Here is a 13643-nt window from a genome sequence, read left to right as displayed (position 1 = left end):
CATTGAAAATTTGATTTTTTTTAATATTAAACCAAAATAATTTCACATTACAATGGTTTTACGAAATGTGACATTGGGTGTGTTTGGCACAGAACTTTTGAAAGCGTTTGGGAGCTTCTAGCTTTTAAGTTTTGACAAAACGTTCTAGTTTAAATAAAAAACTTCGTTTGGTAGTACGAACGTTTAGATTTTAGTTCGTTTAACAAAACGCTATTAGCTTTTGAAATCAATTTCCATAAATATCCTTAAAAATCTATTTATGTATATATTTATTTTTAATCAATTATCCTTTTATGTAATTTTATATATTTCAAAAGCCTCCAGCTACTTTTGTCAAACACTTATAAAACAAATAAAAACTACAGTTTCCCGCTACCAACTACCCGCTACCCGTTAACCGCTTCCAGCTAACAACTACTTTTGCCAAACACGCATTTTATAGTATTCCAAAACTATAAAACCTATTTATAGCGACTTTAATCGTTTGTTTTCCATATTTTTAACACATATATCTAATATCCTCTTGAACGAAACCATAGTTTTAACACATATATCTAATATCCTCTTGAACAAAATATTTAGATGTACATATCCATAACACACGACTGATCACTGATATGACTAGTAATTACATTACAATTTACAATAAAATAATATAATAATCATTTGGTCCAATTATGTAGTATTAAATAGATTTATATTTATATTTTCTATCATTTTTTAGTTTTAATAGTCTTTATTAAATTCTATATTTCCCCAGACCGATGCACATCTACCCCTCCTTTTAAAAATGTGATAGAAATATAAACCCGGAGAATATTTGGATACGGTGGTCTTATAAAGTAATTGGAATTTCGCCGGAAAAACAAAACTCCGGTACCGGAATGAAGAGGTGTGAGCTGTGCAGCCACTTTGCTCGGATGTACTGCCAATCCGATAACGCTAGCCTCTGTTACGACTGCGATCAAAACGTTCACTCGGCCAATTTTCTAGTAGCCAAACACTCCCGAACTCTCCTCTGCCATAAATGTCAATCTCCGACTCCCTGGAACGCTTCCGGCGTAAATCTCGGTCGCACAGCCTCCGTATGTGTTAACTGTCTTGACGAACATCCATCTCAACGGCGAGTGTTGCAGGAAGGTGATACTAGTCTCCGTGGAAACGATGTCGTAGAGGAGAATTGTGATGTACATGATGAGGATGAAGACGGAGATACAGACGACGACGATACAGAATCAAGCGATGAGAGTGAAGATGAGGATGAGGATGAAGATGAAGATGAAGATGCAGAGAATCAGGTGGTTCCGTTGTCGTCAGCCGCGTCGCCACCGGCCACCGGTTCTTCGAGCAGTGAGGAATTTTCTTCAAGTAGACTCTCATCTGATGGTTTTAGATCCGCATCTAAACGAGAACGCCTGGATCCTTGTATCGATTCTGAGGTTCGCCTTTCAGCCTTTCTCTTTCTCTTTCACTTTATCATCACCGAAGTGTTGTTTCGATAACCGTTTTCGAAATTCTAAAAGCATGTAATGAATGCGTTGCAGGACGATACACCATGTTCATCGGAAAAATCCAGCAGTAAAAGGAGGACGGAGATTGATGATGCTATTGCATTAGGATATTTCAGGCCATCAAATAGAATCGGAGATCGTGGTGAAGCGTAACAATGGATGATCGGAAATGGTTTAATTATCGATCCAGGTTTGCTGGCAACGATGATGACGACGAATCTCCGTCGTCTTTTGGAGATTAAAACTGAGCAATCGACACTATTATAGATGTGATTGCCTGATTGAATCTTCTTCTATTGATTCAATTCAAGTTGAACAAATCTCCACTTTCACCAGCGCTCTTAAATTTCTTACACTGCTTTCTTCGTACACAGTTTCAAGAAGAGGCCACTGGGTATGATCTTTTGATGCCATTTCTCCTAGAAATCCAGTTGAAATCTTGCTTTGTTATTTTATATTATATTTGTAAGTTTTATGATTGATGATTTTTTCACCAAAAAGTTCTTATACCCAACAAGTTGTAAGGGGTTGGCATTATTCAATACAATGGTTACAAAAAAAATTCATCAATTCAAATCAATGTTCAAATCTACACATATTCATAGACCAGGGTCAAGTATAAAACGATGGAATCACCAGCTAATTTGCAAGGTATGTATTTTGACTTTCATTAATGTGCACAAAAATTGTATATACATGTAAATTGTAATCAATTTGTGGCTGAATATGGTATTTTTAGGGACATTGAAATTGTTCTTGATCATGTGTTAAAATGTTGTATAGATTGAATTGAACTGTGAATCTGCATAAATGGATTTTATTTCACTATGAATGATCTTGGAGCTCAAAGCTGGAAAATGCCTCTGAATTTGTGATCTTGAAGAAAGAAAGCTTAGAGGTATGAACTTGATCACCTTAAATTTTAACTACAATGGAGTAATACAGGACAATTTTGAAGTCAATGTATGAAGCTCTATGATTCTATAATTTCTTTGATCTATAGTATACTGTATTGTTCACTGTTCTTCAAAATACATTATCGTCTATGATTTGTTGTATATGGAGGATAATTGAAGTAGAGTACGAATGTTTGATAAAACTGTATCATTTGGTGCTTAATGATTATAACGTCTTAATCGTTCAAAGGTTTTTGTTGGATCAAGTCATCAAAGTTCAAACAAACGCAATGAATACAGAGAGGGGATTTTTTTACCCAAGATTTTTATCTACAAAAAATCTATAATTTGCAACCAAAATTTGGATAAATTCAGTAAGAATTATGTGAAATCCATATGGCTAAATCGAATTATATAGAAGTCGAATATAAAAAATGAATCCGATGGGCCATGTGCACCTGTAGGTGGGGGTGAGGGTTCATTGCTAAATAATAATGTAATTAATAATAAAAAAAATAGTACTATAAAACAAGGGATGACTTAAGACAAGAAATTTTATATATAATTTAGGGAAATTAAGTAATTAACCCAATTAATGTGTTTTTGAAAAAAAATAGCGCAAAAAAAGTTGTATTTAGCAAAATTAATCATTTGGTCTGGACCAACACAAAACATTTTTTTTTCTAACAAAAAAGTACATTTCGGACTTTAAGAATTCCGGACTGAAATTTTTTTTTTTTGAGTTTTAAGAGCAAGTCCGAAATCCAATAAACAATTCCGGAATTTTGAGAAAAAAATCATTTTTTATTTGAATCTAACAAAAAAGTTAAATAAACATAATAAATGTGAACTGTATATAATATAATGCATAATATTATATACCCTCCATCCATATTAATAGTCAATGTTTCATTTTTTTTTGTCTTAAAATAGTAGTCTATTTTAAAAAATATTCATATTTTTCACCAAAATATCATTCATTATTAATTAACCTATCATGGAATTAAATGCAACAAAATGTACAATTGCCATTTTATTTAATAAATATAATGGTAATTAATATTTTCTTAATCTGTTTGTTTTTTGTCTGTGGACAATAATTTTGAAACGGAGGGAATATATATATATATATATATATATATATATATATATATATATATATATATATATATATATATATATATATATATATATAACATTTCGAATGAACATTTCGGACATAATTGAAATATTTTTTTCAAAAAAAAAAAACCTACGGAATTTGAAAGATAAAACATGGAATGGAACATTCTTTGAAGCAAAAAAAATAACTCATGAGTACGAGCAATAATCTGGAATGACATTCGGAAGAAAAATGATTATTTTTCAAAAACTGAAAAAAAATGTTTGTTTTCTTTGAAAAATTCATTTATATAGTTTAGATTCTTATAATTTATGTGTTTTCTATTATTTTGAGTTATATTGAACAAATTAAATACATAGACAAAGAAACAGAAAAATCCATATTTATAGATTTATATCAAACATACAACTTTTTTTAAAGCGTTTATCAATGACTAATAACAAAAACATTAACAAAGATTCAGTAGTTTCATTTCCGATCAGAACCCCCCAAAAAAAAAAAAAACGGTGACATGGCATCTGCCTTGCCTGAGAACACAACCATAAGGCAGCGTTTGGTACTGGTACAAGATATGACTGGACTTGACCGGATGGAACAAAACTGTTCGTTTGGCGTTTGGTAAGGCTGGAACAGAACAAAAAAGAAACGTTAAAACTACTACCTTGTCCTTTATGTTAGTCTAATAGAACTTCCGTTACTAACAAATTACGTGTGCGTTTAAAAAAATTAATTTGATCGTCAAAGTTTCTATTAGAAACAATGTTCGTAACATATTCAATATAATCAAATTTCATTGTAATAAATAATAATGACCACTTAAAACTAATCCATAAAAAGATTAAAAAAAAAATTGACATACTCCACATAGAGGACGTAGGGTTGTAAATCAGATACTTTTTTCCATGTGAGGCGCTAAAGCCATTTATTTCAGAAAGACATAATTCAAGTTCATTCGCATTGTTACTTTGATATTAACGACAAGAACAATTAAGTAAAAAAATACATTAAAAAAAGGTTAATTGATTCAAAGAGTAGAAAGATATAGAGAAATGAGTTCATTCGCAATTTTATTTTGATATTAACGATAGGAACAATTAATTAAAAAAATACATTAAAAAAAGGTAAATTGATTCAAGGAGTAAAAAGATATAGAAAAATAGGCGTGAGGGTGAAGGAGACTAGGAGAAGATGGCAGGAAGGGATAGAATTTAGGGGTGATTTAGTCTTTGTTTTAGTTGTCAAACCTTCTTCCACCCTTTTAAGTGAGACTAATATTTTGACCAAGTCCTTTTTCCATCTAGTCATTGTCCCATCTATGCCAAACACTACCTTCAACATTTTTGTTCCGTTCTGTCTCATCCAGTCCTAAGTACCAAACGCTGCCTAAAGATTTTTAGGATGACAACCGTACTTTGTGGAATGAAGTGCAATTTAGAACTAAATACATACACAATTCTTTCCCACTAAGATGTTACTTATGTATCAATTAAATAAGAGAACGTAACCTCTATTTGTATCAATTAAATATGTAACCGAGTAAATCCATTAGGCTCAATGCGGTGTGGTGCTACACATGGTGTGTGCCTAGAGTCGAGCTCGGCTAGAAAATGCCAAGTTTCTCCTCCTCCTTGCAAACATGATGGTAAAATGAGGTGGAAGTGGAAAAGGTTGAGGTGAACTGGGGTGAGCACAACACCACTTTTACAAGCCTTAAAAATTAAAAAAGAAAAAAAAATACCTGAACTTATCTAAAAATATAGAAAATATTTTTTTTTGACCAAAATACAAATTGTAGTCTACTCTTCCTTTTATTCTACAAGTTAAATTTTTCTGGTTTTGAATTTATATAATAATGTGGTGCTATAATGTTCCAAAATTGCCTAATAAGCTATTTTTATAGAATGATCCACCAAATACATTATTTTCAAAAGCCATGCCGTTTGTGATCATGATTGTCCATTTATTTATATAGAACGGATGAAACTTGACAACATCATATTATTTAGATAAATAGACAAATTTAGTATTGCTATATAATTATTTTCTAAAATATAGCTAAAATAATTTCAAAAACAACTCAAATTGCCGTTGAAATCGCAGATGTTACTTAATGAGCTGTGATTTCATCATGGGCCGAACTTATGAGCCGATCACATTTGATTTTTAGAAAAAAAAAAAGTTATCCTTGTTTTTACAAAATGAGATTATGTTATATAATCTCACATGAAGAGAAGAACTCGCAGATGAGATGGATGATAAGAAATCATAGATGGTCAGATATCATCTGTGATTTCATCAAAAATTTGATTTTTATTTTATTTGGTTTTTTAATTAAATAGTAAATCTAATCTTAAAATTATAGTCCAAATGATGAAAGTATATACTATAAGAGTCCACCTGGGTTTTAGCGACTGTATAGGTTATTTTTAATTTTTTTGGTTATTTCTCAAAAAGATAATTTAAAAGATTAGGTGTAACTATACAGGTCTTTTTTTTGGTTATTTCATGAAAAAGAATATAGAAGCTTAGGCTGAATTTGTTTTGTTTTGTTTTTTGTTTTTTTTTTTTTAATTTTTTAATTTTTTCCAATTATTTATGATTAAGGTAAAAATGGGCTTGGCGTTGTAGAAATAAACTTGTGTAACCATAAAGCCCAGTTAGTCTGTGTTCTCTCAAACTTTTCTTTGTCATTTTTGGCCCAGTCCAGTGTAAAAGTTTTTTCGTCTATCTACACCTTTCTGGCTTTTTGTGAATTGTTTAAACATTTCCTTTTTGGCTTTTATATAATAACTAGTTTATAACCCGTGGACACCACGGAAGAGAAAATAAAAATTAAATATAATTAAAATAATATATATTAATTAAGGAATTATAAATAATTTTTAATACGTAATAAATTATATTTTTCATAAGTAATTTGATAATGATATAATGATTCTTTAAAATTACGAAAGTATAGTGTTTTGAATATCCAATCGACAGTTTGTGTTTGTAGATATGTTAGAAAATTATCAATTTTGTGTAATTGAATAAAAAATTAAATAAAATAGAAACAAAATTTGATATATAAAATAAAATTGTACAAAGTATTTATAAAAATCTAAAAACTTCTTTATACACAACATTTGATGTTTTATTTGTTAGTCTACCATTCTTATCTAGAATTAAAAATTTTAATCCCTCTCTACTTTGAACTCTGGATAAAGCAACGTACAATTGGCCATGTGTAAAAACGGGTTCTTTGAGAAACAGACCAACCTTCGACAAAGACTGTCCTTGGCTTTTATTAATTGTCATTGCAAAACATACAGCCAATGGAAATTGTCTTCTTTGGAATTTAAACGGGATCTTGTCTTCAGTAGGAGTTAAAGACATTCTTGGAATAAAAGTAATGTTTCCAATATTACTTCCAGATATGATGACTGCCTCAATAACACGTTTGCCCAAAGATTTGACTTGTAGTCTAGTGCCATTGCATAAACCATTTTTCTGATCAATGTTTCTCAATAGCATAACTGGAACACCGACTTTTAAAATGAGCTTATGGTTTGGCATACCTGATAGTTTAAGACCATTTAAAACATCAGGTGAATATAAATTACAATCAAACTGATTATGAACAAACTCGGATTGGCAGAGGCTATCTGAACTTAAATATTCTTTTTCATCTCCTGGAATCAATTTTAGCAAACGGTCATTTATTTCTTGGACAACTTCATTTTTGGGAGCAAGTATTGCTCTTTCCTGAAAATAACCTGCATTGTTGAAGTTTTCCACAATTGAAGGATATACAAACTTGATTAATGAACCTATAGAATCACATGGATCATTAATAAGAATATCTTGTGGAATATCAACAATTGCTTCACCATCATTCGGACCACCAAGATTACCTTCTCCTATGTCCAAAAGCCAGTTTGAAAAACCCCTTATTTTCTCAACAGCAGATGGATCGCTTCCAACAGTTAGCCTCATGTTTTTTGTTAATTTATGGACTTGCATTGTTGCCATAAATACGAAGAACTTAAAGAAGCATTAACAATGTTTTGTCTACTGCCACCCAGAACAACAGGCAGAATTTGTCTGAAATCACCTCCAAAAACAACCACTTTCCCTCCAAATGGAGTATTCGAGTTTGTAGGATTGAAACGCCGTAATATATCCTTCAAAGTTCGATCTAAAGCTTCAAATGCATGCTTGTGTACCATAGGTGCTTCATCCCAAATGATCAATGAGGTTTTTCTTACTAAATTGGCAAGATCACTATCTGGATTTATTCTACAGTAAGAATCCTCGTTAAGATTAATGGGTATTATAAACCGAGAGTGTGCTGTCCTGCCTCCAGTCAATAATAATGAAGCGATCCCGCTTGAAGCTACATTTAAAACAATCTCACCTTCAGATCTAATGGCTGCAGAAATTGTCTTCCAAAGAAATGTCTTACCCGTTCCACCATAACCATAAATAAAGAATACACCTCCCTTATTATCTTTAACCGTAGTCATGATATCAAGGAAAATGTTGCGTTGCTCGTCTGTTAATGAAACAAAAAGACGATCAAACTCATTCTTTAAATTTGGTATGTCATAATCGAGCTCCTCAGTTATCAGGCGATTGTTTGAAGATGAAACTGAATCATCATCAGGGTAAGGCATCCTTCTATAGTTCTTGAGACTGGTGTTGTTTCGGAGTAAAATTTGTTCTATCTCAAACAAAGTCAAGTTTTTAATTTGATCTTCGTTTAGTGATAAAGCTGTATGAATAATGTTATATTAGTTACAACCAATTAAAAAATAAAATAAATGAAAGTCAAATCTAATTGACCATATATTTGAATTTTATATAATATAGATTTAATAATAATGTAATAAACATATAATACCTGGAGACTTTAATCTCTGTTGTTGAGTATAAAGAATTCCATCTGACATATATTCCCATGTGTTTTCCCACACACTCTCCGGTTTAGACAAACTGTTGGACAATAACATCGTAGCAAATAAAAACCGTAGATAATAACCAGATCCAGAAAGACTTGCTTCCTTAATTGCATCGATGTATTCTTTGTCATCATCCAAAAGGCCTAGATTATAGCATGCATCTTTAAAAGAAGAACATATTTCACCATTGACTGTGCGAATTTCTTCAAATGATTTTGGACCTTTCACTTTATTTAAAAGAATTCTTAAGAAATACGTTTCGCCAAGTTTAGGTGAAACCGAGTGAATTCTACCAATTGAAGTTTAGGTTTCCAAACAAACTTCCCTTGGCTTCCAAATTAGAAGTTTAGGTTTCCAAACAAACTTTGTAGGAAATTCAACATAAGTAAGTTTCCGTGCTTCTACATTGATTTCATTACACTTCATCCAAGATGTAAACATTGAAGAAGCAACTGAAGGCCGGTCAAGAACATCTTCAATATCATCGTCTGCCTCATATATAACTTGTTATTGTCCAGGAAGATGAAACGGTAGTCTGATTACAGCAGGATACCTATAATGAACATCATATTTAAAAATCCTCCATGATGCTTCACATGCAGATATATATCTACAATCATAATATTCTTTGATTTCATCCACAACATTGTTGTTATCAGAATCATTATTGTTTTGCACCATAGCAAAAGTAGCCCTATCAGGACCCTTGTTTATATATTTAAATAAATACTTTATCGAAGATCCTTGATTGCATCATTCAACATTAATGTGTGCCTAATATCTTTTCAAAAGATATTTATTGTATGGAACAACATTTCTGTTGTCTAACTGGACCCCCGATTTTTCAACAACATTTCCATCATTTCTTCTCCTATATAAGGGAAAACCGTTTGAATCAACTGAAGTATGATTACAGAATTGCTTTGGAAAGTTTTTAGAACATTTTCTGTCCACCATGCATGGGCAATTGAAATTTTCAGCTCCACATGGACCATGGATCATGAACTCTCTCACAAGTGAATACAATTCTGGATCTTCATTGATATTTGGAATCTCGGCAGAAATATACGGGTCGATATATTCAACTGTAGGAAGCTTGCAATCAGCATGCAAAAAAAGACATATATGACTATGGGGCAAACCTCTTTTTTGAAATTCAATTATATAAACCACTGCACATAAAATTATACAAATAGGATAGAAGTTAGCAATTAAACAAATTGTTGGTGTATGTATGTATACATACATACCTAATAAAAAACATAATTTAGATAACTATAGGAAAAATATAAATGATAATATTTTATATTTATATATTAAACTATAAATTTAAATACCTGCTTGAACCGTGTCGAAAATTTTATTTTCCCTTAAATCTTTAATAAATGCATCCAACTTGATCTTAAATAACCTACATAATATATCCGATCTATCTTCTGGATGAAGTGGAGATTCCTTAAGAAACCTTTGAACTTCTGGCCATTTTGGATTACACGTAAAGGTTATGAAGAAATCAGGATATCCAAACCATTTACAAAGCGACATGGCATCCAAATAGTTTTGTATCATATAGCGTGCACCACAGGTAAATGAAGAAGGTAAGATCACACGTTGCCCGACGTTCGATATATCTGTACTCCCGAGTGCTTGGTGATTACGCAATTTCTCATAAGACTCACATCTAAGAATTTTTTGTTGCTTACGTATGAAAAATAATCTCTCACTTTCAATCATTGTATAACCATCAACCAAAAATTGTTGGAACAACCTTTTTGCATTGAGAAGTAGTGAGAACGATTGATCTCTATCTTGAATTCTGTAAGCAAAAAATTCTCTCATTGTACACGTCGGGCGCTTGCTATTACTTGAAGATGTAATACCTCTATGAAGGATGTCAACTCTGTAACCATCATCACCATATGGAAATAGTAATGGATACTAAAGAGCAAGGTAAGAAGGATGTAATTCACTGATACGCTGAAGTAATCCTGATGAGGTTTGAACAACAATGTCTCTTTTTTCAACTGAATCAGAAATGTCACCAACAATTAAAGCGGCTACCTCCGAAGAAGTTGGTAAGTTATATGTCCTTCCATCTTGTTCTCTTTTTCCGATTAATCTTAACTTCAAATTAGCACCAAGATTTTCGTGAAGACTGTCTCTTACCATCCTATAAGACTTGACCAACACATTGTTTGAATATAACATAACCTTCAAAAATTCGATAATCTGGAGATCATATGATATTGAAGTTGATGTAGAAGCGCTTGTCGGTCCACTGAAAATATTATAAAAGTTATTTAATGCTAATAAAAAAATTAAAAGAAATAAATTACTTTATTAAAGAATAGGAAATTGTAAAAATATACCCAATACTTGTTGATCTGTTTGAAATTTCATTTTCGGTACCATATATGTATAACTGACAAAATTTTGGTCTTGATCCAGGTGTAGGTAAAAGACTTCCCATACTATGATAGTTTTTACCGCTAAGTTTGAATATGTATGGTGCGTTGCCTTTGTTGATGGATGAATCAACTTTTCCACCCATCGATGTAAATGAAAACATTGAATTGTAACGTCGAATGTTCTTCATAAAATGTTTGCTTTTTGAATCTACCGATTTGTAAAGATTTTGGTAAGATGACGGTGCTTCTTTTAAGGGTGGTAGCTCAACTTTGCCGTAACCACAACATAGTGAATAAGATGTATTGCCTTTTTTTTGCCCTCTAAGCGATTCATCTATCCATAATTTTGCATGACAAAACTTACATGTAACAATTTTGTCTCCATGATCTAAGTATTCTATTCAATGCAAAAAAAATATATTATATATAATTAAAAAAATAATTAAATTTTTTTTGAATATTAAATAATTTAGAATTATGATCACCTTTTGATATACCATGGAAAATATCTTGAACAATATGATCATCATTAATTTCTTCATCTAATGTCAAGTCAAAAACAGGTATAGAGGATATATGTGAAGTCTTCCTTTTTAGATGATGTTTTCCTCTTGGTAACTTGATTGATGAAGAATTTTGGATTATTGTCGAACGATTGCTGGATGTCGTGGCATTACCAAACACCAAATTATCTTTGTTAATAGATAGTGGTGTTCGAAAGTTATTATTGAAAATATAATTGCCTGTAAAAATAAAAATAGAAAGTACAAAGTCAATAGTTGTTATAATTAATATAGATGTGAATCATATATTTATAAATTTGTGTATTTAGAAATGCTTACCATTTGAAATGTTAGAAAAGGGACTTCTAACATTTATATTTGATGAATGAGAAGTATGAATTATTGTCGAGGGATTGGTGGATGTCTTGCCAATGCGAAACACTGAATTATCTTTGTAAATAGATAGCGGTGTTTGAACGTTATTGTTGAAAATATAATTGTCTGATAAAATGAAAATAAAGATTAGAACATTAGGAATTGTTATCGGTTATATAAATTTGAAGCATATATTATAAAATTTTGGTATATAGAAATGCATACCATTTGAAACTGTTGATGAATGTGTTGTAACATATTTATTTGTTGAAGGAGGTTGAATACGACAACGATTGTAGATATCTGTTATATAATAAACAAATAGTTAGTAAGAATAAAAAATATTAATTATTAAAAATAAAATAAATTAAAGAGTATGCAAAGTTTATATTTATATTATATTTACAAAAGAATTGTAAAATAAACAAATATATATACCGTTATTCGACGTGTAAGAAACATATGTAACAAATGAATTTTGATGGGTTGATGTGGTATGTAATCTTTTGGATTTTCTATTATCCAAATATAACTTTATAATTTTTCTCCTCTCTTTAGCGCTTGTAGATTCGATACTGTTATTTGAACCTGTAAAATAGCATAAAATAACTTAAACACATTTTTATTTGATATAAATTTAAATATAACGTAATGTATTTATTTCACTTATAAAAAATTATGAATCTTATATCTTATATTTAAAATATATAAGAAACAAACATATCATCATCATCAATGCAAAATAAAGTAAGAAAAGTACCGTATTGGCTAAAATGAATCGTATGTGCTGCATATGTATGATGACACGATGATGTAGTATTGTGTTTTTTGGATTTTCTGTTATCCAAATATAACTTTCTCTTTTTTCTTCTCTCTGTAGCGTCATTTTCATCCATGTTCTTGATCGATAAAAAAAAAAAAAAATATAGTTAAAAATAAAATTAAGCATATGTTAATAATTGTTACATACAATTTGTAGGTAATTTAATTTGTATAAACTTGAATTTGAAAATTAGATACTAATAAAATTTGTTATGATAATGAAATATGTAAATAATAATATTGTATAATGATATATAATTAAACTTTACTTATTAAATTGTTGAACATATTCTATAAAATGGCAATTTAAAAAGTTTATGTTTATTTAAATTACAATTTAAATGTAAAATGTAATGTCATCTTAAAACACAATTTAATAAAAAATGACATATAAATATAAAGATTAATGTTATTTATTAATTTATATTTAACCAAAGAGTGAGTGGTGATACATACGATTAATAGATAAAATTAGAAAAAAAAACATCATTTGATGTCTTCGTATAGTGTTTGTATATGTATATATATTGTTTTTATTTTAAAATAAAATTAATTTATCTTTATATTATTCAATTCAATATTCAATATACTAAAGAAAGACTTCTCAGTGTTGAGTAACCCCATTTTCCCCCTTTTCTTGTAATAGAAACGAATACGACTCCCTTTTCCAGTATAACCAAATCTATATTTCCAAAGCATCTTAAAACGATCGATCTCAGAAATGCTATGGAAACCTGTCAATTGCTAAAGATGTAGGCAGATACTATAATACAGGTACATACCCATCTTGAAGTGAAATGAAAGTTATACTGCAATTTAGAAGTCGGCGAATGAAGGTACGAAACAATATGGGTTGAAGAGGATAAAATGAAAGGCAAGAAGTTATATAGATCGTTGTTGATTGTTAGATTCTTTAATAGAAAACACATTACTTGAAAAGATAATTTTACCTGGGATTTTTTTGCAGCAAAGATGTGTTTGAAGCTCTGAGCGAGAAATGGAGTGGCAGTGACGAATAGGTTGACACTCAACACCGGTGACACAATCAAAGTAAGTTTGAATTTG

The 13643-nt window shown here is 30.5% G+C and overlaps 3 protein-coding genes across 4 annotated transcripts; 1 reads left to right on the top strand and 2 right to left on the bottom strand.

Moving 5' to 3' along the window:
- Positions 1 to 761: 761 nt before the first annotated feature.
- On the top strand, positions 762 to 2656 carry LOC145138709 (uncharacterized). Of its 2 annotated transcripts, XR_013721670.1 has the most exons (3): positions 762 to 1439; positions 1545 to 2162; positions 2295 to 2656. XR_013721670.1 is itself a non-coding variant. In XM_079072742.1 (2 exons), the coding sequence occupies exons 1-2, from the start codon at positions 885 to 887 to the stop codon at positions 1662 to 1664; spliced, it is 675 nt and encodes a 224-aa protein (XP_078928868.1). In that variant the 5' UTR covers positions 762 to 884; the 3' UTR covers positions 1665 to 2656. The 2 variants fall into 2 exon arrangements, 1 of the variants encoding a protein (XP_078928868.1); XM_079072742.1 differs by having other exon boundaries at positions 1545 to 2656.
- Positions 2657 to 6620: 3964 nt separating this feature from the next.
- LOC145140237 (uncharacterized) lies at positions 6621 to 7505 on the bottom strand. The gene has a single exon (XM_079073796.1). It carries the CDS (start codon positions 7503 to 7505, stop codon positions 6621 to 6623), a length of 885 nt encoding a protein of 294 aa, XP_078929922.1.
- An 8-nt stretch (positions 7506 to 7513) lies between these two features.
- Positions 7514 to 10309, bottom strand: LOC145140236 (uncharacterized). Its single transcript, XM_079073795.1, has 6 exons — positions 9808 to 10309; positions 9284 to 9642; positions 9067 to 9175; positions 8835 to 8958; positions 8413 to 8759; positions 7514 to 8283 (listed from the first exon to the last, which is right to left on the bottom strand). Exons 1-6 carry the CDS (start codon positions 10307 to 10309, stop codon positions 7514 to 7516), a joined length of 2211 nt encoding a protein of 736 aa, XP_078929921.1.
- Between the last annotated feature and the right edge of the window lie 3334 nt (positions 10310 to 13643).

This window comes from Lactuca virosa, chromosome 9, assembly GCF_052849685.1.
Source record: "Lactuca virosa cultivar CGN04683 chromosome 9, Lactuca_virosa_CGN04683_v6, whole genome shotgun sequence".
NCBI lineage: Eukaryota > Viridiplantae > Streptophyta > Magnoliopsida > Asterales > Asteraceae > Lactuca > Lactuca virosa.
The sequence above is the reverse complement of the archived record's forward strand: the minus strand, read 5'-3'. Positions and strand labels throughout refer to the sequence as shown.

Excerpts from the sequence above, each read along its gene's own strand:
- LOC145138709 (XM_079072742.1), top strand. The coding sequence starts at position 885 with ATGAAGAGGTGTGAGCTGTGCAGCCACTTTGCTCGGATGTACTGCCAA. Across the intron at positions 1,440-1,544 it reads ATCCTTGTATCGATTCTGAG|GACGATACACCATGTTCATC; the intron begins GTTCGCCTTTCA and ends AATGCGTTGCAG.
- LOC145140237 (XM_079073796.1), bottom strand. The coding sequence starts at position 7,505 with ATGAGGCTAACTGTTGGAAGCGATCCATCTGCTGTTGAGAAAATAAGG.
- LOC145140236 (XM_079073795.1), bottom strand. The coding sequence starts at position 10,309 with ATGAGAGAATTTTTTGCTTACAGAATTCAAGATAGAGATCAATCGTTC. Across the intron at positions 8,959-9,066 it reads TTGTAGATATATATCTGCAT|ACGATGATATTGAAGATGTT; the intron begins GTGAAGCATCAT and ends TATATGAGGCAG. Across the intron at positions 8,760-8,834 it reads TATGTTGAATTTCCTACAAA|AATTCACTCGGTTTCACCTA; the intron begins GTTTGTTTGGAA and ends TTCAATTGGTAG.